General features: G+C 48.8%; 1 protein-coding gene and 1 long non-coding RNA gene across 3 annotated transcripts; one reads left to right on the forward strand and one right to left on the reverse strand.

Moving 5' to 3' along the window:
- Positions 1 to 235: 235 nt before the first annotated feature.
- On the reverse strand, positions 236 to 16718 carry HPSE (heparanase). Of its 2 annotated transcripts, none has more exons than XM_042797008.1 (12): positions 16441 to 16718; positions 14707 to 14852; positions 13230 to 13355; positions 12665 to 12838; positions 12033 to 12204; positions 11359 to 11406; positions 9220 to 9313; positions 8497 to 8603; positions 7498 to 7612; positions 5531 to 5649; positions 5244 to 5390; positions 236 to 2272 (listed from the first exon to the last, which is right to left on the reverse strand). In XM_042797008.1, exons 1-12 carry the CDS (start codon positions 16635 to 16637, stop codon positions 2158 to 2160), a joined length of 1560 nt encoding a protein of 519 aa, XP_042652942.1. In that variant the 5' UTR covers positions 16638 to 16718; the 3' UTR covers positions 236 to 2157. The 2 variants fall into 2 exon arrangements, with proteins under 2 accessions (XP_042652942.1, XP_042652941.1); XM_042797007.1 differs by lacking the exon at positions 236 to 2272 and adding an exon at positions 2655 to 4470 and having other exon boundaries at positions 16441 to 16713.
- Positions 3832 to 9272, forward strand: LOC122153809. Its single transcript, XR_006165690.1, has 3 exons — positions 3832 to 3918; positions 8353 to 8451; positions 9162 to 9272. It is a non-coding gene; the product is annotated as an uncharacterized LOC122153809 (long non-coding RNA).
- Positions 16719 to 21202: the final 4484 nt, after the last annotated feature.

Genomic DNA, 21202 nt, shown 5'->3' on the forward strand with positions numbered 1-21202 from the left:
GCCTGGTGGCCGTGGGCAGGGCCTTCAGTTGAAGGCTCGTAGTCTTCTTCACTGTGTTCGCTAGCTGACCCTTACTTCTGCACAGACTCAGTCCTGTAGTCACTTACACCTTGTCCCTCAGATCTGGGCTAATTTGCAGCACCTTTGTCTTTATGGCTCAGTAGTTTTAGTTTCTTTCTTATCTCAAGGACAAGAGATATCAGAGATGCCCATCCTGTCTTCCTTCCATTCAATCAAATGGGAGTTACCCTCCTTTGATATGGACCATCAATGGCTCATCTTGTTCTTTCTCATTCCACTGCAAAGGAGTTACCATCCTTTGATAGATGGAGGCCACCTGGTGAGCATCCCCTGAAGGGGGGGGTATCAGGTTAGTGTTTCCTCAGATCAGTCTCATCTCCCAAATCTTTCCAGGCTAATTAATAAAAACATACGATACAATGTACGGCCTTTGGATCTCTGTTTTCATTCACTCAGTTCTCCCACCGTCTTAATGCGAGTTACTGCATAAACTGGGGAGGGAGGAGAGCTTTAGACAGCCGCAAAAACGTCTTGCATGGCATGGTTTTACTGATAAAATATTCCCAGATTTGCTGCTGAAAGATTTATTGGAGAATTCAGTGTCCCTGCAGTGTATAATTTCTGTCTCATTCTACACTTGCTTCAGCTTGAATGACTGACGCACAAAAAACAAGGGAAACCATTTTGAACTTTAATTTCCAAAAATGTTGACTACCAGGAGGAAGTAAAACAGTGTGATGGAGAAGTGATTTCACATTTTTCCATTCACTGTTTTCATGAGCACTACTTCAGTAAAATGATTTACACAGGACCGTGAAAAAACCCCACAGTTGCTCAACTCTGGTGAAGTGAAACTGATTTTTTTTTTTTTTTTTTTGCTGACCTTGGCTGTGTTTCTGCTGACAGAGTCAGTGATCACAGGCTTTATTCAGGTATGGATGAATTCCCAAGGCATGTTTGAAGAGTGAATCCTGGAGGGCAGCAAGTGTGTCCTGCCGCCATGCATCCGCAGCCTCTCTGCCTGCTGTGTCCACAGGAACTTTGAAACTCTGATTTTCACCAGGTGGGTGCTCCTGTGCAGGCACTGTGAGCATTGGTTTGTTTTGTTTTTTTTTAATGTGTGATGTGGTGAGCAAGCCCTGGACTATCTGCAGACAGTTTTTAAGGAGCTCATGAACGTAAAGCAGAAAAGCAAACTTACTGTCACTAGATTTATTTTCATTATAAGGTGACCTGGCCCCTCACTGAAAAAAAATCTAGGGAATAGCACATTTCGGACTTTGAAAAATCACCAAAAGCTATTAAGGCACCATGGGCTTGGTGATGGTAAAAGTGTCACTGATTTTAAGGAGATTATCAGTTACTGTATTTTCACATACATTAAGTGATCCCCTATACAAAGGTCTCATGATGCGACTTACTCCACCTTCCAGGAACTGACTTAGAGTAAATACAAGGTGAGTAATCCGAGGTCCAGAATTAAATATGCAAAAGTAAATTGGAACTTGTGTAAGATACAATCGTTGTTCCTGGTCTCAGATAAGTGTGTGTGCGTGTGTGTGTGTGTGTGTGTGTGTATAAATATTGACATTAAAGGTCAAGTCTCCAAGGTTTACAACATTCACAGAGATAAAAAACAAGAAGCCCACCCTGGAGATAAGGTGCCCGTGGGGCAGGCACTGCTGCTGCAGACGGGTCCTGCGAGGGCTCTGCTTCTGACCCTACCTGTCCCCGTGTGCTGGGATCCAGCGTCTTGTTCTCTACGCTCCTCCCCACCGTGTTGTTTGCACAGAGCTAACAGTAGCTAGCAGCTTAATATACAACACTTTGTAAAGAGAAGTCATTTGGGTGTGTGTAGAGCTTTTTTGGGTTAGAAGTGGCTACATGAGCTGTAAGCCATACCTCTCGCCACCCTGCCGTACGAAGAACCAGGCCGTGCGCTCGGAGGACAAGACGTGGCCGGGAGATGAAGGCAGAGCTGCTGTCATTTGCACGCCCAGACATCCCTGCACCCCTCCAAGCAATCCCTGCGTGTCCCTCATCAGCCCGGGTGCTGCGTCTGAGACAGGCTGCCGGGTGGAGGGCTTCGGAACCGGCGGTCAGCTACAACTGAAACACACCCACCTGGACGTGATTTCATTGATTTTTTTGTTTACTTGGGTAGTCTTGTTGGGAATCGTAGAAAGCGCAGATGATGCATGACCAAGGGAAATTTAGGGAGTCTCGTGGTGTCAGTATGCCAAAAAGGAGTCTTTAAAAAAAAAAAAAAAAAAGATCGCCAAAAGCTGGTATAAATCAATTTAATTAAAATCTTCAAATATAAAAGTCACAAGCATTGGCATAAACAAAACTGTTAGAAAAGTTCTAAAAAGAAGCTACCAGGCAAACAATCATTTAGATGTCTTAGTTGTAACTTATATTATTGTAGTAATAATATATATTATTAACTTTACACTGATTGTATGCAAGACTTTGCACTCCATTTTACACTCTCTTCTTTTATTGAACTTGGACAATATAAACAAATTTAGCCTTCCTTATTGTCATTTCTGATCTGGATTGCCCTCTGGTACATAACCCTTCACAGAACGCATCTGGATTGTGAATGCAAACACTCCTTTGACACGCTGAACTTAAATATAACCTTTTTTATTGTGCAATTTTTCATCACAGCTTCAAAAGTACATGTTTTTGAAGTCAGCTTGTTAAAAAACGTCCTCTCCCCCCTTGCCTTGTGTTGAAACCCCACATAGCTTGTAGCATCCTTATAAAGCTTAAAAAGGGAAATAGAGTGATGTGGTATTGTTGTTTACCCCTGCTGTGCTTAAAATACCGTAAGGTGTTGACAGTGGCATGACGTATATCTTCAAGAAAAGCAAATGCAAATAAACAGGCGTGGGAGACGAAAAGTATTCTCCTAGGCGTTGTGCAGCCCGGCAGCCCGTGTGCCAGAGGAAAGCGGCCGGCGGCACACCGAATTCGCAGCAGGGCACGCACGGGGAAGGCACGGCCACGGAGAAAAGCCACCGCCAGCACAGATTTCTGGCCAAAACGGCGGTTTCCCCAGCAGGCGGGATGTCAGCCTGTCTGGGTAGGTTTGTCCCCAAGAAGCTCTAAGGCCACTGACCTCCCTCTGATGGTCGAGGGGTGGGTGGTTTGCTGAGACTCTTCACTGTCCCGTTTCCCTGAGGACAAAAAAAGGCCCTGAGCGATTTAGGGAGCGTAAAGCAGAGCTTCCCCTGCGGACAGGGTCAGGGATGTCCTTTCCAGCTGAACCGCCTGCGGGGTGATGAAGGTTGGGAGCCCTCACCATGCAGCCCACTGACCACGGAGGGTTTGCCAGGGCACTAGTGGGCTCCTCTCCTTTCCTCCCGGGGATGAAGCATGCAAGGGGAGAGGCAGACCACTCTGCAGGAACGCGTGTCAAAAACTCGCCTTTGGAAAGGACGTGGCCACAGCTCCATCTTGTGACTGAACTCTCCTAGCTTGGGAAAAACGCCCGGTGCTGCCCCAAATCCCGTGGAGGTTTCTCGGCAGGGCATTTTCCCCCGAAGGCACCCTGACCTCGGTTTGCTTTGCACGCCCACGCTTTCCACCCTGAGATGCCCTCGGCAACCACAACCTTTCCTCGGGCTTCCCCCACACAGCGCAGGCAAAATCACAGCTGTGCAGCTAAAATGAAAACCCTTCTGAAGGCAAGATTTTGCAGGAACTGCCTAAGAGCTGTGCTTGCAGAAACGAGAGGTTGGAGGGGAGGTTGGAGTTACCGCCTGGCAGAGCTGATGCAGCTCCGTGCCCAAGCGCAGCGATCCGGGCTGGACAGACAGCAAAACCAGGCCCTGCCTGAGCTTGCTCTACCTGGATAATTCCCCCAGGAGCTTAACGAGCATCTTTCAGGTACGAATCCCCAGCGGGGACGGGTGTCTCAGCGCGGATCGCGCGGTGCTGCGTGGGGAAAAGTGGCCTCAAACAGCAGCGGGAAGGCCCCGGCCGCGCCTGCTGAGGGGAGGGGACCCTGTGCTGGGGGAACTGAGGAGATCTTGTTCTGGAGGGACCTTTTTTTTTTTTTTTGTTTTATGCAAGGAAGTAGAAAACATGGGGGTCGGAACTAGATGATCTTTAAGGTCCCTTCCAACCCGAACTGTTCTACGATTCTATGTCTTCCCCAGCCCACAGATCATGCCGGTGCTGCCAGAATTAAATCTCATGGTAGAAACGTTAATTTCTAGGATTAAACTTCCCTGCTAGCCAAGGGCTTTACATTTATCGTGTGCATGTGTATTAACCATTTAAATGCAAGCAATAGCTTTGGCATTTTTGATAACATAAAAGCCGTAAGAGAAGGCTGGAAAGCCGAGTATGCTGCCGGGACCAAGGGGTTTTTCGATAAGCTCTGGCAGCGTTTTGTCATCCACCATCCGTAGCACGCGGCCGTTCAGCTCAATAGACCTGGAGAAGGACAGAGAGACTATTTGGGCAGCTGTGCTCTGTTTGCCATAGAGCACAAACAACTCTGGACCTGAGTGTAAACATCTCAGCCCAAAGCCAAATTAAGCTTCCCTTGAGGGTTTATGTGTGCACACACAGAGAGCATCTGCTGCCCTCCCTCTGCAAGGACTCCTTTAGAAGCATAGCACAAGAAAGTTGCAAGTACATGTTTCTTACTCTTCCAGTGAGGTTAACAGGCTCTGAAAAGCACAATTTTTAATTGTTTGTTCTCCTGCAAATACTAAGCTATCTTCTATGCCCACAGAGCAGTTCCTTCCTGTGCTGATGCATTAACAACAACAACAGAACACCAACAACATATTCTGTTGTAACAACAACAACAACAACATATTCTGTGTAACAACAACAGAAACCATACAAAGCCTGAACGCATTGCTGTTAATCAGGAGCCAGCACTTGGGAAAGCAATATACCTATGCTTGTGCAAAGAAAAAGGACTTTAGCAGCTGGTCCAGAGCCCTGAAGCCTGCTAGGAAAAAGCTTCCCGATTAACATCAGTGTCCTTATACCTTAAGCAAGCTTTCAGCATCCTGATTCAAGGAGACCTGATTTAACACAAGTCCCACTTTACTGCAAAATACCCCAGGTGACTGAATACAACCTCTATCCCCACGCCCCACCTCCTACCTTGCAAATTGAACAAGGTGAGGTTTTAGAGGCCATCTGACTACTCACAATCCTTTCTAGAGAGACAGGAGGAATTGCACACTTACCTGGAAAGTATATTCTCTTTACCGTGAGGCAGTAAGAGGTACTGATCCACATGTTTGCTTGATAGGTAATTAGGTAGCTGCAGATGTTGGGTAACGTTGTAGAGGTTTAAGGCAAACAGTGTCACATCCCCTTCTCTGTACTTTGGGCTGCAAGGCAAGAGAAGAAGCTGGGGACTGGGAGAGAAAGAGGTTTCACAGAAATAAAGTGCGTCTTCACGCTGTCCCAGATTGCTTTTGTTGGCCTGGGGGTGGCCACGGGCTCAGTTTTGCCCTTTCTCGAGGCTTACTGGAGGGTGTTCGTGCAGTGGAGGTAGACGCGGAGCTTCCTCTCGTCCGCTCCTGTCAGGCCAACCTGCAGCACCTTGGTACCCACCAGCTTCTTGTAGAGCAGCGAGAGCCAGTAGTCCTGGGAGGCACAAAACCACACATAAACACTTGTGTACACGCCAGGTATTCCACACGGTGCTTAATGTAATGTTCATTTTTGGTGGTAATTTCAGGGGGGGGTTCACCACAATTTTTTGCTTTATGAAGTTTTTTCACCATATCTATTTACATTCCCAGAAACAGCATGGGTAAAGAGAAAACCCTGCCTCCACACTGCAGAACAGCTGTGTTTACAAGGTACCTTAGAGTAATTTTCCTTGTCATATACAAATCTCTGGTGAGGGAGAGAGTGTTTTCTCTGTAGGGTACAGAGCAGCTCAGGGCTGAACCCTCAGGGGGATGAGCTACCCTTACTGCAGGAAAGCCTCTGACCAATCTACTGGTACAACTCTGGGAAGAAGCCCCCAATAACTTCCATGCCTTTCACTAACATCTTGCTTTTGAACAGGTTTCAGGATTAATTTCTGAATGCCAGTCAAGAGTAAATGCTCTGACCTGAAGCCCCAGTATGACGCCTGAGAGCAGGGTGATGCTCAGTGTGGACTCATTTTTTTCAGGTGTGCTCTTCCTTGCATCTCGACTGCTACTTTTCCTCTATGACGTCCATGACTGCACCAAAGAGAGCGCGCAGTCTGTGCAGATGTGTGTTGGGACTAGGAGGCCACAGGCAGGCTGCATTTTCCAGCTTTGCTTCTTTGAGCACAGCCCCAGGGGAGGATGTGCTCCTGCTGGCAGGTTTCAGAAAGCTACTCCCTGCTCCTCTGTCTGTCTTTGAGGTTTTCCTAGAAGAGAAACTTGTGTTTCTCTCCTGACTCACCAAAAGTGGGGGGAAGTGACTCTTCCTATGCTCCCCTTTGCAAGGAGGTGCAGCCTTGCGGCACTGCTGTGCTGCTTCTTTTCCAAGCTAACCGAAAGTGATGGGCCTGGGTTTGGATTTCCCTGCCTCTAAAGTGTTACTAGCTTCATTACCATCTGTACTGCCCGTAGGTGAGGAACAAGACACATTCTTTCAGTCCAAAGTAAATCGATTTTAAATGAGAGAATAAAAAGCCCAAAGCAACAAGCCTGACAGCACGGCCCCTGGCACAGCGATTAGCTGAACAGGCAGGACAGAAAACCCCTGTATGCTGGGTTTCCTCTCAGAGGGTCTCTGTGAGCCTGTGAAAATCACATCTTGGAACCAGAAAAATGAGAGGAAAGCAAAAAAGATAGATGCTCTCCTCTCATCCTGAAGTAAGTGCTACTAAAACAAAGAAACATGCCGTACAAGCAAGAATAACATCTAGTTCAATTAATGATGTTTCATCGCAGCAGAACGTTATCTCCTAATAAACTGAACTATACTAAATGCATGTTTTTGTTTAATTATCCTTCAGCCACTACTGAAGGCTAAATATGCTCATGGCCTAAGAGATGCTTGAGTCTTGACTTCATGTTGGTTTGGTTTTGACTTGGGGTAGCATTTATTATAATACCTCATATCACTTTTGTTTAAAAGCTACTCATCACTCAGCTGAGGAAAACTCAAACCAAAACAGTCCATGAAGAAGACCCTTGTGAACTCCAGAAGTGTCTACATACAAATCAGATCATCATGTCCCACAAATCAGTCTCTGCTGTGCTGAAGGCTAGCTGCATCCCTGCAGTTGCAGTAAATATCTTGTATCTACATATATATATCTCTATAATTCATGAACCCATAATGAAACCTGAGCTAACTGTAGGTGCAAGGATAACTGCAACCATCTTACAAAATCTCTTGCTATCTTGTGTTGTTAAAATAGCTGACTTGTAGCTCCACACCCAGTATTGCCTGTGCAGAAATACACGCAGCATTCAGATGGTGTTAGCAGGGTTGCATACGTACCGGCAAAGGCTCAAAGTTGGCATCCACCAGGTGGTAGGTCCCTGCCCCGAAGAAAACCTGTCTCATCACCACCTCAATCCCCTGCCTGGCCGAAAGCCCGAGTTTGTCCAACCACCTGCCAAAAAACGAGGCAAACAACATGCAGATGAAATTGCTGACCTCCGCTGCGCACCATCGCTCCTCTCCAACCAGCTCGGGAAGTAGGAAAGCAAGAATTAGGGCATGATGCTGACTTCCTTAAAGCCACCCGACTCATTTCAATTCAAGCCTTGCACTGGTGACCTTAAAAAATAATTTCAGACCACCTCTGGAGGTCTGAGTTGGCGGGAACAGTTGCTCCACTTCCCTGTTTGCAGGTGGTGGAAACTGGGAGTAGCAGCAGATGCTCCTGAACTGGCCAAGGGCCTGAAGGCCGACAGGGATCATCACACCCAGGTTTCCTGCCATTATCAGGCTTTGACTTCCTGACCCACAGGGCCCTGATGAAAAGATCATCGTGCCTTATACGAGGAAAAAAAATACATTGCAACCATGTTTTGTGTTAATTTTCAAAGAGTGAACCGCACATTCCCATGCAATTTTATCTCCCTGAATCTACAAACTGATCAAAGTGCTAAGAAAATCCTCAGTTCTTTTATTTCAACAAAATTCTACAACTGGAGTCTTTGGAGAAAATTATTTTCACGACTAAATTTTCCTTTTGTTAGTTATTACATGGTGGCCAAAGGATGACGTTGGAAAAGGACACCCATCTTATGAATGACTTTCCATCCTCACTAAAGGACAGAGTTATCATTGCAGATTTGAGGGCAGAAATACAACTTGCTCATGCTTCTCATCCCCCATTTCCCGTAGGAATCTGCGATTTCCTGGACCTACACTGAACCTCAGGCACTGGGGAAGGAGACAGAGAGTGGCGGGAAGGCTGCGATCCTCAACCCCCTCCCTGTTCAGGTGGTAAAATGTGTAATTTACTTACACCTGTGACATGGTACTCACATAAAGCCGGCAACATAAGTGTTGGACAGCCTGGGGGCTCCCCCTCCATAGGCAGAGCTCGTCTCTCCTAGCCAGACCTTCTTGTTGGGCACGGTCCCACCAACAATCTGGCCGGTGTAGCATTGGGAAGAAGAGAAAGAGACAACTGTTAAGTTTTTTGGCTCCTGAAATAATAGGCAATCAAAATTTTGTGCTTTAGCCAAACGGCTACATACAACATTTGCATTTAAGGGATAACACCAGTTGAGGTGGGATGTCACAGAAATTTTGATCAAAAGGACTAGAAGCAGATTTACCTCCCCTCCCTCCAAAAAATCACATCTATGCATGTAGAATGAGGCAAACATCACTAAAAGCCAGGTCCTGTAAGTCTTCTCGGGCTAAGTAGTGGTATATTCTAAGTTATACTGTTCTCAGGATCTCAAAATACAAAGAAATTGTGGTGGGGAGTATGACCATAAATTGCATCCCTGGGTAATTTCTGCATTGATAAATGAGTGTTCGAGATCTGTGATGTACCTGGCACCATGCTTGCTACGTGGCAAACTATTGGAGTTTATTTATTAGTAGTATTTTTAATTTTTTTTTTTAATTTACAATGACAGCAGCACCCAAGCTTTGAGGATCGCTGTTGATTGCTAGTGAGAAATTGTACGTTATTCCAGATTCTCTGCTAAACCCCCTGGAAACTGAACATGGGAATGATTGAACAGGACGAAGCACCTCCAGGACTTCGTGTACAGCTGTGGCAAAGGTATCCAGCACTTCAGGGCTCAAAAAATCCTCCCTCGTTGCACTTCGTCCATTTACATAGTAACTGGAAATCGAAAAAAAAAAAATGCACAGCGAAAATTAAGGAAAAATACCACTGGTGCAAAACACCACCAAAAGTACTCAGTTGCTTACTATATTTCTCCACAGCACTACTTTTCTGTCCAGTGCTTTTTCTTTTTTTGTTTTCCAAATGTGTAGGTATGTTGTTTGCATTTAAGGGAGTACCAGGTATAATTACCTTGATGGAGGAAGGATATCACAGAAATTTTGGTCAACAGAAGTAGTAGGGGTTTTTTGCATCTGCTCATTTAGAATGAAGAAAACATCACTAAATAAGAGCCAGCTTCTGTAAATATTCTCTTGATGAGGAGTCTGACAGTCCTATGTGAATACTTGCTTTACTGTATCAAGTTATATATTAAAAATATCAGATCCCAGCTTCTGTCCCTTTATTGGAATATTTTGGCCATCTGGAGGGGAATGGGATGGAGGCATCCCTATGGGATGAAGGTTGCCCTCCACCATGAGCAGAAGAGCTTTTAAGTCTAGTTTATCCAAATAATGGGAAATTGGGACCCCTGTGGTTTTTTTGCATTTCATCACGCTATCATTCAGTCCTAGCAGAAGTAGCTGAAGTCTTCTAGCCACAAGAGGAAGCTAAAACCTGATAATCCTAAATTAGTAAAGAAAATAGCACATGCCCATTTAAAGCAAAGGCAGCCACAGGGCAAGAACAGCCCAGGAAGAGGGGAAGACATGTTTTATGCCCTACTAGCAGTTCAAAATACATAGATAAGTCATCTATGCATATACATACATACATACATAAATAAATATATATATATATATAAATACAAGCATGTGCATCTTTTCCCACTGTTACCTGACTGCTGCATGTCACTGTGCTGCATTTGACTCCAGAAAGAAAACCACCTTCACATGGAAATCACTTTTCAAACACGTGGCGTTCATGAGAGGGGCCCTGGGGCCAACCTACCCCACTGCCCACCCAAGCACCTTGAAACCGCATCTCTAAGCCACGGCACAAGAGCGAAGGGCTGAGACTGTGCCGGTGCTGTCTGCACCGTGGGTGGGATCTGAGGGCAAGCTGCCCACAGACAGCCCCAACTCGCGTGGAGAGCAGATGTAAGGGAGCAGGGGAAGGTATCACTTCTTTATGGGTAAGGCTCAGCCAGACCTGCAGGGCTTTTTGTTTATATCAGACACAAACAGAGAAAAAAAGGCCACGTGCGGAGCCTCAGCTGACAAGGCTTCTGCTGCATTTTTTTTTACAAGGCTGCATTTGCCGGCAGGGTCATCAGTGACTCCCTGAATTCGCTTTTAGGGAGCAAAGATTTCACTCAAGCAGATTCAGCCTTTCTAATGCCAAGGAGAGAGACAGCGTCAGGGGTATTGACTCCTTCAAAGCCCAGCCACCCGTGGGTTGTTTAAAACTTTCTGTTAAAAACCTCCTGCTCTTGCAGAAGTTCAACTCTGTTGAGTAAGTCTGAGCTACCTTCTCTTCCTTTTATATGACACCCCCTTCTTCCCGTGGGAAAATGCATTTTATTTGCAAGGGTTGGCAGCTTGGAGCTTTGAGGCAATTGGGACTGCTGCTCAGATCTCACCAGCTTTTGGTACATGTTGAAACACAGCATATGCAAAAAGGCTCAACTGCTGCAGGAACTCTCCTTGTGTGGGGGACAGCCATGACCTAACCCCCATCATGCTCTTCTGAGAAATAAAGCTGCCGTGACATCTTTTTCTTCACATCCTACTTCTGTTTTTCTCAGTGCACATATTTAGCAAGCAAAATGACCGTCTTGCACACGTTGCATTCCCCACTGCTGTGCCTACGTTACAAACGCCCGCCACTGCTCTTGGGTCTCTTTGGAGAGCTTCTGCATTTCTGTAATGTGCCCCCACAATTAATCGCTTGTTCTGAGCAGAGGAGTTTGCAGAGATGCACCAGAGGAACTGCTGAAAGAGGAATTTCACCCCCTTCATCCTGTTGAAATGTTCAAAATGACATTTTGTAAAGAAAACAGGTGATAAGCAGCGTGACCGTGGTATCCGAGCGGTACTTACTGGTGCCACGTGACAGAGTCGATCGCCTTCCCTCCCGATTTCAGGAAGCTGCAACCAGAGGGGATGCAGTGGAGAGCGGGGGGTTAGCAGGTACTGGTGATGGGTTCTGGCCCCCCACGAGAGAGCTGCCACGCACAGCTCTTCCCCTCTCCCCCGGGCTGGCAGTAGTGAAGGGGAACTGCTCTGGGGCCACGTTTTTGACGGCTTTTCAACGGGCTTTGGGCAGCCCGGCCGCCTCAGTGGGTTGCTGGGAGGATGAATTAATGCTTGTGTAACAAGTGGAGATTTTGAGGGTGGAAAGGCCTTGTTAGCACAGCACTAGAGCCAGCGCCCAAGTGAAAGGTGTGCAGGTTGCTGAAGTACTGCTAGCATCTTGGTTTCAACTGAATGACTATTTAAGCCTTGAGCTCATGCACGCAGGTAAGATTTCAGTCATCCCCAGACAAGGGAAAAAAAAAAGTCCATGTTTGTAATTTAAGGAAAAATGCAGGAAATTAGTTCTCAAATAGACTGGATGTATCCGTTTGTACATCCTTACTATTGATTTGGAGCAGAAAAATCCTTACAAACCCATCCAGATGCCTCCTCATGGCCCCTGTATCTGGGAGCAGACGAGCCACCGCTACCCACACCCACCCACCCTGGGGGGTGCTGCCGGGGCCCCACACCCCTACCTTCTCAGCAGCCTCTGTGTGTGCTTTCGGGGCTGCCCAACGTCGGGACCGTAGAGTTTCGCGTGCTGGTAGAGGGTATAGTTACTCAGAAGTTGGCGTAAGTGAATAAAATCTTGCCCCAGCTGGAAGCCGTCGATGTAGATGCCAGATTTCTTCCGGAAGCTATTGGGCTCTGGGGGAGACACACACGCATCAGGACCCTGCTCTAGTTTCAGGGCACAAAATAGGGCAGCTCATTCCACGTGGGGAGTACCAGCCCCCCATGGCTTCACGTCATCTGGCACAGTACGGGGGAGATATTTGAAGGGGATGAGCATGAAACCGAAAGCCTGGGTGACGCAGCACCCTGCTTTCCAGAACCCTGTCCCAGCCGGTCTCCGTAGGTGACATCCTGCAGCTTGCAGGGCACTGTTCACCTCATTTCAGAGCCTTGGTAGGAGCAGCAAAATCATTTCCATTTGCTCATTCGTCGGGCCTGCTGCGGAATCCCTCCTCGCAAATTAAGACCTTAATGTTCCCAATATAACATCACCTTGCCTTTACAGCCTGTCATCCAAAACATCCAAAATTATCAGCCCGCACCCTGCGGTGGTGCCTTTCCAGGTGACCGCTGGCTCAGGCTTCGCGCTTACCGTTCCCGAGCTCCCAGGAGATGTTGTACCTCTGCAAGGAGCAGTAGTCCAGCAGCACCCGGGCGTTCGAGCTGTCCCACTGCAAGCCATCTTTCCGCAGCAAGGCGTTGAGCCCAAAGATCAGGTGAAACCCTGAGCAGTTTGCAAAGCTGTAGAGAATATCCAACGTATCTCCTGTGCGGAGGAGAAAGGCGGGGGATGTTTATCTCAAGGTTATGGTGTGCTAGCTGAGCTCTGGCCAAGCGACAATCTTTACTGCCTCTGTTTATTTAGCCTGGTGCTGCAGATGTGCCAAGCTCTCCCAGCTGGACAAAAGAGCCCAGACCATACTACACACCATCCTGCAAGTTGTTGAGATCCTCCCAACTCCTGCAGCAGCTGGCTACTGTTATATAGGAGGTGGCAGACAGTAGAACAAGATTTCTTAGAAGCATTTCACCCATGTAAAAAAACATTAATTTTCAGTGGTTTCAGCTCCTAACAGACTACAGTGCTTTTACTGTGGGGCAGAGATTTGCAGCCCCCTGATTATAAACTCTAGCAGAAAAAACAGTCAAAGTCTTACTTGTAATGGTGGTGTTTTTGTGTTTTTTCCAGTTATGCTCTGCAAGAATCAGCTTCTCCTGGCTGGGCCACTGGGCTAGCAGTAGCTTCTCAATGGCAGCAAACGCAGGCCGTGAGCCACAAGCCTCTGTAGGGCAGAAGGAGGATGACAGCAATTAAGTCCTTGTCTTCGTGGCCAGGGTCCAGCCTGCAAAGGGTCGCATCCCTCGGGAGGAAGCACAGCTGCTCGGTGCCAGGCTGAGCGCCAGTCGTGCGCTTCTGTGAAACAGACCCTTACTTTCACAGTGTTAACCACGTAGAAGAACAGGGCTGGCTTGATGCATAAAAATATATCATATATTTATATATAAAGTACCTTTCCCAGTTTGAGGTGATGGAGATGGTGGGGTACGGGAAGACTGAGCTGTGCTTCTAGGGGCAGGTATCATAGTAAACTATTATTTTAGCTGGAGCCCCCTCCCCTTGGAAACGCTCGTTCCAGCGAGCTGACCGAGCCCAGGCTGGGGTGCCCGGGCAGCAGATAAGCCACGCCGGCGTGCGGCAGGGCTTGCAGCCCGCCTTGCTGTGGGCAGATACGGGGCACGGCTTCCTGCGCTGCCCGCCTCGCGCCGGGCGAAGGGCTGGCTGCCCCGCGCGGCTCTGACGGCAACGGAGACACTTTTTCTTGGCATGCAATCCAGGAACAAGCCCTAACTGAGAGAGGAAGGCGTGGGTCGGAGTCGCAGCTACCCCAGAGAGGAGGCAGCCGCTCAGCAAAGCAGCACGGTGCGGGGGAAAAGTACCGCTTGACTTCAAAACCCCAGCACCACCGGTTGCACAGGGGTGCACGGTTGTGCTGTTGTGCTACATAGCACAGGGATAGATGGGAATTTTCTCATCTGAAACACTTCTAGAAGGGTTTGTGTGCTTTCGCTAAGTTTAAAGAGGAAATGGACTTCTGGGCAGTGGGAAAACCTCGTGCACCAAGACCGAGCTCGAGCAGTTGGCAGCGATCCGGTGGGTTTGCACTTGCCCTGCCAAGGCGACGGGAGAGCAAGGCTGTGCCCCCAGCCTAGCTCTGGCTTTGGCCAGGGTAGAGAGAATGGGCGCTCTGTTCTCATCAGATTATTTCTTCTATCTGTTACTTAATTTTCATAATGAAACCACAACTTCTGAGCTGACCTTGACCACCTCCCAGGCGGCAGCGGAGCTCCCAAGGCTGCTGTGGGCAGCACAGGGCAGCAAAAGGAACGTCCCAGCAGATGCTGGGGTGGACAGGAGATCCCCCTGTGCCCTTCCTCGCTTTCCCACGGCTGGCACAGCAACTCCTTCGGACCGTGCCGAAGGTCTGCAGATCTCCTCTCCATGGAGGAGAGCGATGCTGACCCCGTGGAGGATCCCCAGTGCTGCTGCCGTGCCTTGTGGCGTCCCCAGCCTGCACCCAAGCCACCTCTCAAACCAGGATGGTTTTGAGTCTAACACGCTGATGCACGTATTACCTTGCTGGGCCTGGAGTTCCCAGAGGATTTTTTCTTCTGAAGTTGAATCCTTGTAGGGATCAAAGATGAGGAAATCTGTCTCGGTGCCACCAAACCTCAGGAAGCCAGGAGACAGGGCCGTCGCCAGGGCACGCAGTTTGGGATTGCTGAGGGAGGGATGTCAAGAAACAGAAGAAAGGTGCAGACTATGGCTTTGGTGTACAGGCTAAACACAGCGAGTGCTCAGAGGGACGCGCTGCAGTAGGTAACCTGGGGCTACCCGGTAGCCTCACGGCACTCCTGACTCCTCACTGGACCTGTGTCCAGCCCTCTGCTGCCGGCCAAGCGGGCCAGGAGAGTGTCGGTGAGGCAGCGAGGGGGGATGTGCCCCAGGGAACACGCAAGGACAGACAGTCAAATCCTGGGGGCAAAGTAAGGCAATACTTCAAAACACGTATATTCTTTGGTCTTAAGCATCCTTCTCCCCTAGATTTTTTGGTTTTGATTATACAGAACGAGCATACCAGTCCCGTGAGAAGGTGGACGTAAAACCGATTTTACACCGTCAGTCCCAATTTCCATCAACAACAGCCAAAGCGATCGCTTTTGTCCCCGAGAGAGAGTCAGGGTCCGTGCCGGGACAAGCGTTAGCTTTAGTGAAGCAGGCTTCTACAATAACACCAGGTCTGCCTCGGCGACTGGCGCACACCCCACGCAGGACGTGCCGCACCAGCACCCAGCCTTTGCTGGGGGAAACCGCGGGGCAGCGGAGGATGCTGGCGCACGGGCGCTACCTGCTCGGGGCTCGGGGGGGGACACGCAGCAGATTCGAGGCCACCAAGTGCTTCCCGCTCCCCGCCGGGCCAGCCCCCGACTGAACCCTGAGGTGTGTGGTTGGGGACCCCAGCACTTTCCAAGAAAGCTGGTGGCACCTTTCTCCCCACCTTGGTGAGGGAGGAAACGATGAAAGTGGTGGGAGGAAGGAAATCAGGACTGGACAAATACCGTGGGGGCTCAAGAATGGCATCAGACAGGTTAAAAGAATTGAGGTAGTTTCCAAAATAGCTAGAATCAAAAAGGAATAGAGCACAAAAAAAATAGAGCAAAGGCAGGGAAGAAACGGCAAGACACGGGTGGGAGCCAAAAGAACAGGCGGGGAACACCATCACTCATCAACCCAGAGTTGTTCACTGTTACCCAAGGGGGCAAAAAGACTTAATTTTTAGGATCTCTCAATCCAGCTTGGACGGTGACAGCCCTTCCTCGGCACTTATTTGACTTAACGTTGGCAGCAAATGTCTGCAAAGCTGCCCGAGGACTCCGATTACTCCCCCCTCCAACCCCGCGCAGGGGCAGGGCTAGCAGCCCCCAGCCCCGCCACACGTAACCCCCCCTGCTCGGCACTTTCCTTCTCCTTATTTTTTTTTTTTTTTTTTTTTTTTTTTCCCTGCTTCTCTCCCAGGTTTATCCCCGCGGAGCTCCCAGCGAGCGTCACCGGATCGCCTTGCCGCCCCGGGAGACGGGGGTGGTGGTGGGGAGGGGGGACGATGAGTCGATCGCGGAGCAGAGGGGATCCCCCAGCCCTACCACCCAGGGATGGGGGTCTCCCCGTTGCCCCCAGCTCGCCCCCCACCGCAGGCCTCTCTGCTTGCTGGGGATCTCACCCAGGGTGGGGTGGGGTGGGACACACACACACCCCCCCGCCGCCCCTCCCCGGGCCCCTTTACCCAAACGAGAAGGAGGGAGGCGGCTCACCTAAGCAAAGCGACATAACGCGGGTCCCGGGCCAGGCTGGCGTCCAGGGTGAGGGAGAGGAAAGCCGGGCTCACCTCCCCGCGGGGGCTGCCCCTCAGCCCCAACCGCAGCCCCGCCGCCCTCCGCCCCTCCGCCACCGGCACCGGCACCAGCACCAGCACCGGCACCAGAACCAGAACCAGCACCGGCACCAGCATCCTCCGTTCCGCTCCCGGCCCGCCGCGCCGCCGGCAGCACCACCCCCGCGGAGGGCGGGCCCGGCGCCGGGACCGGGGGGGCGGTGGAAAAAAAAAAAAAAACAACCAAAAAAAAAAAAAAAAAACCAAAAAAAAAAACCAAAAAAAACCAAACCAACAAAAAAAAAAAAAAAAAACAAAAAAAAAAAAAAAACCAAACCCGCCTGCCGAACGCTGCTTTGCTCGAGGGGGCGAGATGTCAGCCGGACATCCCACCCGCGGGCGTCCACCGTGGGAAGAGGGGTCACGGCAGCAGGCAGCGAGTGCCGCTTGGGGAGCCGGCTGCTTCGGGCTGACGCCCGCCTTCCCCTCGCTACCCCGCTGTTGCGACAAGGGGTATTTCTTAACTACAGCCAACGCGCAACTTGGAATTGCTGTTACAAAAAAAAAAAAAAAAAAAAAAAAAGTGGTTCAAGCAGGCTCTGGGTCTGCAGCCCGGGTGCTCCCGGCAGGGTCCAGCCTGTGCCGAAGCTCCTTCTTCTTTGGCAACAGGTTGCCTGGGCAGGGAGCCCGGTGGGGAAAGAGCCAGCTGCAGCCTCGGGGCAGGTATTGCTTCAAACACACACCACTGAAACACAGGCAGCTTTTCTTTAAACGATTACACTTCACCACTACGTTGCCCATCCCGAAGTATCCACGTTCCTTACTAAGTTTGTTTTCAAAAAGGTCACCTGCCTGGGACACACCGAAAAACTGTCCAGCCCTTATCTGTCACTTGATTTGGGTGCAGCGCTTCCCACGCTCACCCATGCCGGGGCATTAATCCGAGTGGCTCAAGCACTCACCCGCCTGGCCCTTCCTGTTCCTGCTTACTCTATGTTTTTGTCCTATTAAGTAACTTGTCACCAGAACGAGAAGAACTAGACCAGATTAATTCTGATTTTGATAAACGCATCCATGGCTCTGCCAGAAACAAAACATCAGTGACGCTCTTGACTGTCTCAGTATCTTAGTCAGCATAACGCTTCCCATTTCGGGGGTACACCACCCATTATAAGCCTACACCTGCAGGAAGGGCTGGGGTGATCTGTCAGAGGGTAATTCATCCATCGGCAAATGGCTGGAGCACCACACAAACTACCCAGCCCTGCGAGTGAACCAAGGATTTAAGAATGCAGCTCAGTGCATGACAAATCATTGCCGTAAACCATATTAAGGTCATTACTACAGGTGCAGAAAATGTTAATATCAATCAGGTGAGATGCAGCCTGCACACAATTTTTTTTTTTTTTTTTTTTTTTTTTGAGTTGTTGGAATTCACTACTTCTCCCTTAATTTCCTCAGTGTGCTTCTTTGGACAGAGGTGCTTTGAGCCACTTGCCCTTGTGCTGCTTTTCTCACGGCGGAGGTACATATTTCGAATGGTCAAGGCTATGTTTTGGATTCAGTTGCTGTGTGCAGGTGTGGGTACAAAAGGTCTAGCACATTGTCCTGGAATAAAGTTTATTTTCTTCTGTGCAGCTGGTACGGTGCTGTGTTTCAGATTTAGTGTGAGAATAATGGTGATAACACACTGATGTTTGAGTTGTTATTAAGCAGGGCTTATACTGCTTAATAAAAGTCAAGGACTTTTCAGCTTCTCCTGCTGCCCTGCCAGCAGAGCCTGGGAGGGGACACAGCCAGGACAGCTGACCCAAACTAGCCAAAGGGGTATTCCATACCATATGATGTCATGCCCAGTATATAAAGCGGGGGGAGTTAGTCAGGGGACACCACAGCTCAGGGATGGGATGGGCATCAGTCAGCCAGTGGTGAGCAATTGTACCGTGCATCACTTGTTTTGTATATTCTATTATTATTATTTTTCCTTTGTTTTCTGTCCTATCAACCTGTCTTTATCTCAACCCCGTGAGTTTTAACTTCACCCCCCCCACTCCCTGATTCTGCCCCCCATCCCACAGGGAGGGGAGAGCGAGCAAACATCTGTGTGGTGCTTAATTGCCAGCTGGCATTAAATCACAACACTTTTAGAAGCCTGCAAAACCTTGTACCCGGAAAAGAATGCCTTCCAGCATTACTACCTGGAAGAGCTACAGTAGGAAGTGGTAGCTTGTGCCTGGGCATTTTTCACATTGTATTATAAGCTTTTTTAATTATTGCAAAGTAGGGGAGATCAATACAGAGGTATTTGGGTTCTTATGGAAATTAGGGCAGAATTGGAGCCATGCCCCTTGAGCTACAAGGGCAGGGTGTAAGAACTAGGACTGGGCTTACACCCACCTGCGTGTCGTTTGAAGCCAGCTGGGTACCAGCACCCTGTCCTGCTTCCTCACTCCCCCAGGGTCTGGCTCTTTGGTTACGCAGCTCCTAGCAGGCAGTTCTGCCTCTCCCCTGCCAGACACACTGTGCTGACCGGGTTTTTTACAGCTAGGGAGAGCTAAAGAGAAAAAACTTTCCAGGAATTTCAACTGTCCAACAGCAGCAGCACCATGGTATTGCTAACAGTGACCCCGCTGCCGATCCTGGGCAAGAACCAAAAACTGATATGTACACACACATATATATAAATCTCTATATATATCTGTCTATACATGTATATATCAGTGCTTTACCTATGCATATGAAGAGAATTCAGAAGGGAAGAGCTGTCCATACAAAAGGCAGATGATTCTTATGACACAGCAGTGTTTGGGTGGATGAATGGAGCTGACCCACGTCAGAGTAGCACTTGATCTGTTTCTATCAACAAAGCCTCAGGAAGATGAAACTAAGTCTAAGCTGGTGCCAGGAAAGCCCAGAAACCGTAAAAACACAAAGATGCCTGTCAAGGTGTTTTTGTAAGCTCTTCTTACTCCCTGCCACCGAACTCCCAGCCAGACCTTGTCCTGACACAGCACAGCTCTCGGCACCCCCAGCTGGTTTTATTTCTGAACCCAGCTGGTTATGAGACTCCCAGACAGCACACGCTCTGTTTGTTCAGAGATGGAAATGACACTTCGGGTCTAGTTTTTAGCAGCTCTCTTTGAAGTGCACGCAGCCTTACAGCTAGTGCTAAAATACTTTGTTTCCACCGAGTCTGCAGCTGGCAAATTCAGGTTCCATGGGGGCACTGCAAAACCACTCAGCCTCCCTTCTAATCAAACCGAAGCTTTTAGGTGATAATATTTGGGTTTCATTACAACCGATACGCAGTGCTGGACCCACCATGCTGAAAGAGATGAAATGAAGCTTTAAAAGGAGGGACAAAGCGAGAGCTGCCTAGGCAGGACTAGCTCACGTGGAAGCAGCTTTCCAGAACACAGGAACACAATAGGTCTCATTCACACAATGAAAATTAACAGCTAGACGTTAACCTAAGCCTGACCCTCTTACCAGTCCTTCTAGAGAGGCAGTTTACAATAAGTTATGTGCAGGGATTCCTGAAAGGACAGAATTATGGACTTGGGGGAAGGAAGGGAATCGCACAAACACAAGAACTGGTCTGTGTGGGCAAGTTGGAAAGTGGAGAGAATATTCATAAAAGCTAATAAATATGCTCTGAGGTTTTTGGTCAGAACGCTTACTCTGTACTAGTTGCAACCTGAAGAGACTTATACACACCATAGCTCTGATCCAACTTACTGTGGGTTATGAAGAAATTAGCAGCAACATCCTCTAGAGCATGTATTTTTACGAGCTACCTTAGCTTTGAGGCATCTATCATGATTTCACTCAGATAAGCCAATTGCTTCTTTCCCTTTAACACAGGCTTTAGGATATAAACATTGCATTGAAGCAAGCGAGAAATCTTTGCCTACCAAAGCATCCTGAACCCATCCTTAGCACGAGCCTTCCCCTAGCACAACCACCCATGAGACACATCCAAACCCATGTACACCCATTCTGACACCTGCACATTATCCTGCAGTTTGAGCCCAGTACCGTACTCGGCATCATCCAGCAATGCCAAAACACTGCGACCAGCATCTGTTGGGTACTTTTTCCCCCTCCTCTCCCATCTCCACCCAGGGGAAAAGCCCAGGTAAGCTTTCTGTGAAAAAGCATTTAATCATACGTTAATACATACTGTAGAAAGAAAAAGCAATGTGAAAGATGGGTACTGCTTTGCTTGATTACTTTGATTTCAGAAAAATAAAGACAAGCTACGTATAGCAAAGTTCTATGCAAATCACTTCGGGGTTCATTCATTTCACTTCTGATGTTATCAAAGGTCAGAGAACACCCTGGGGGAGCTGCACTCATCCTTGTGGCAAAGCACAGCCTGTAGAAACAGAGCAGCAGAGACAACAAACCACGGTCAACCTCGGTTTCTTTCCAGACCAGCTTCCTGCAGACCTGAGGCTACACCTGCTTGCTTCAAACCAGTTTTTGCCCCGTCCCCCCCCTCCGTGTCCCCCCCCCCCGTTTCCAAAGGGGCTCCAGTATCTGGAGGGAATACCTGACTTCATTCCTAAACTCACGTCTGATCAAAACCTGCCGTCCTTGCAAGGCTGCTGGTTGTTATGTTGCCGTACAAGCACGAGGATGGGCAGTTAGTGACCCAAAAATGGACAGCTGCCAGGAATAGTTTTTTTCCTGCTGTTCCC

This window comes from Tyto alba, unplaced genomic scaffold (genome assembly GCF_018691265.1).
Source record: "Tyto alba isolate M040663 unplaced genomic scaffold, T.alba_DEE_v4.0 Super-Scaffold_23, whole genome shotgun sequence".
NCBI classification, from domain to species: Eukaryota; Metazoa; Chordata; class Aves; order Strigiformes; family Tytonidae; genus Tyto; species Tyto alba.

Bases quoted from the DNA above. Each gene is read 5' to 3' on its own strand.
- HPSE (XM_042797007.1), bottom strand. From the start codon at position 16,637: ATGCTGGTGCCGGTGCTGGTTCTGGTTCTGGTGCCGGTGCTGGTGCTG. The intron at 14,853-16,440 runs GTGAGCCGCCTC...TCCCTCCCTCAG, and splicing joins CGTTATGTCGCTTTGCTTAG to CAATCCCAAACTGCGTGCCC. The intron at 7,613-8,496 runs GTGAGTACCATG...GTTTTTTGGCAG, and splicing joins ACTTATGTTGCCGGCTTTAT to GTGGTTGGACAAACTCGGGC.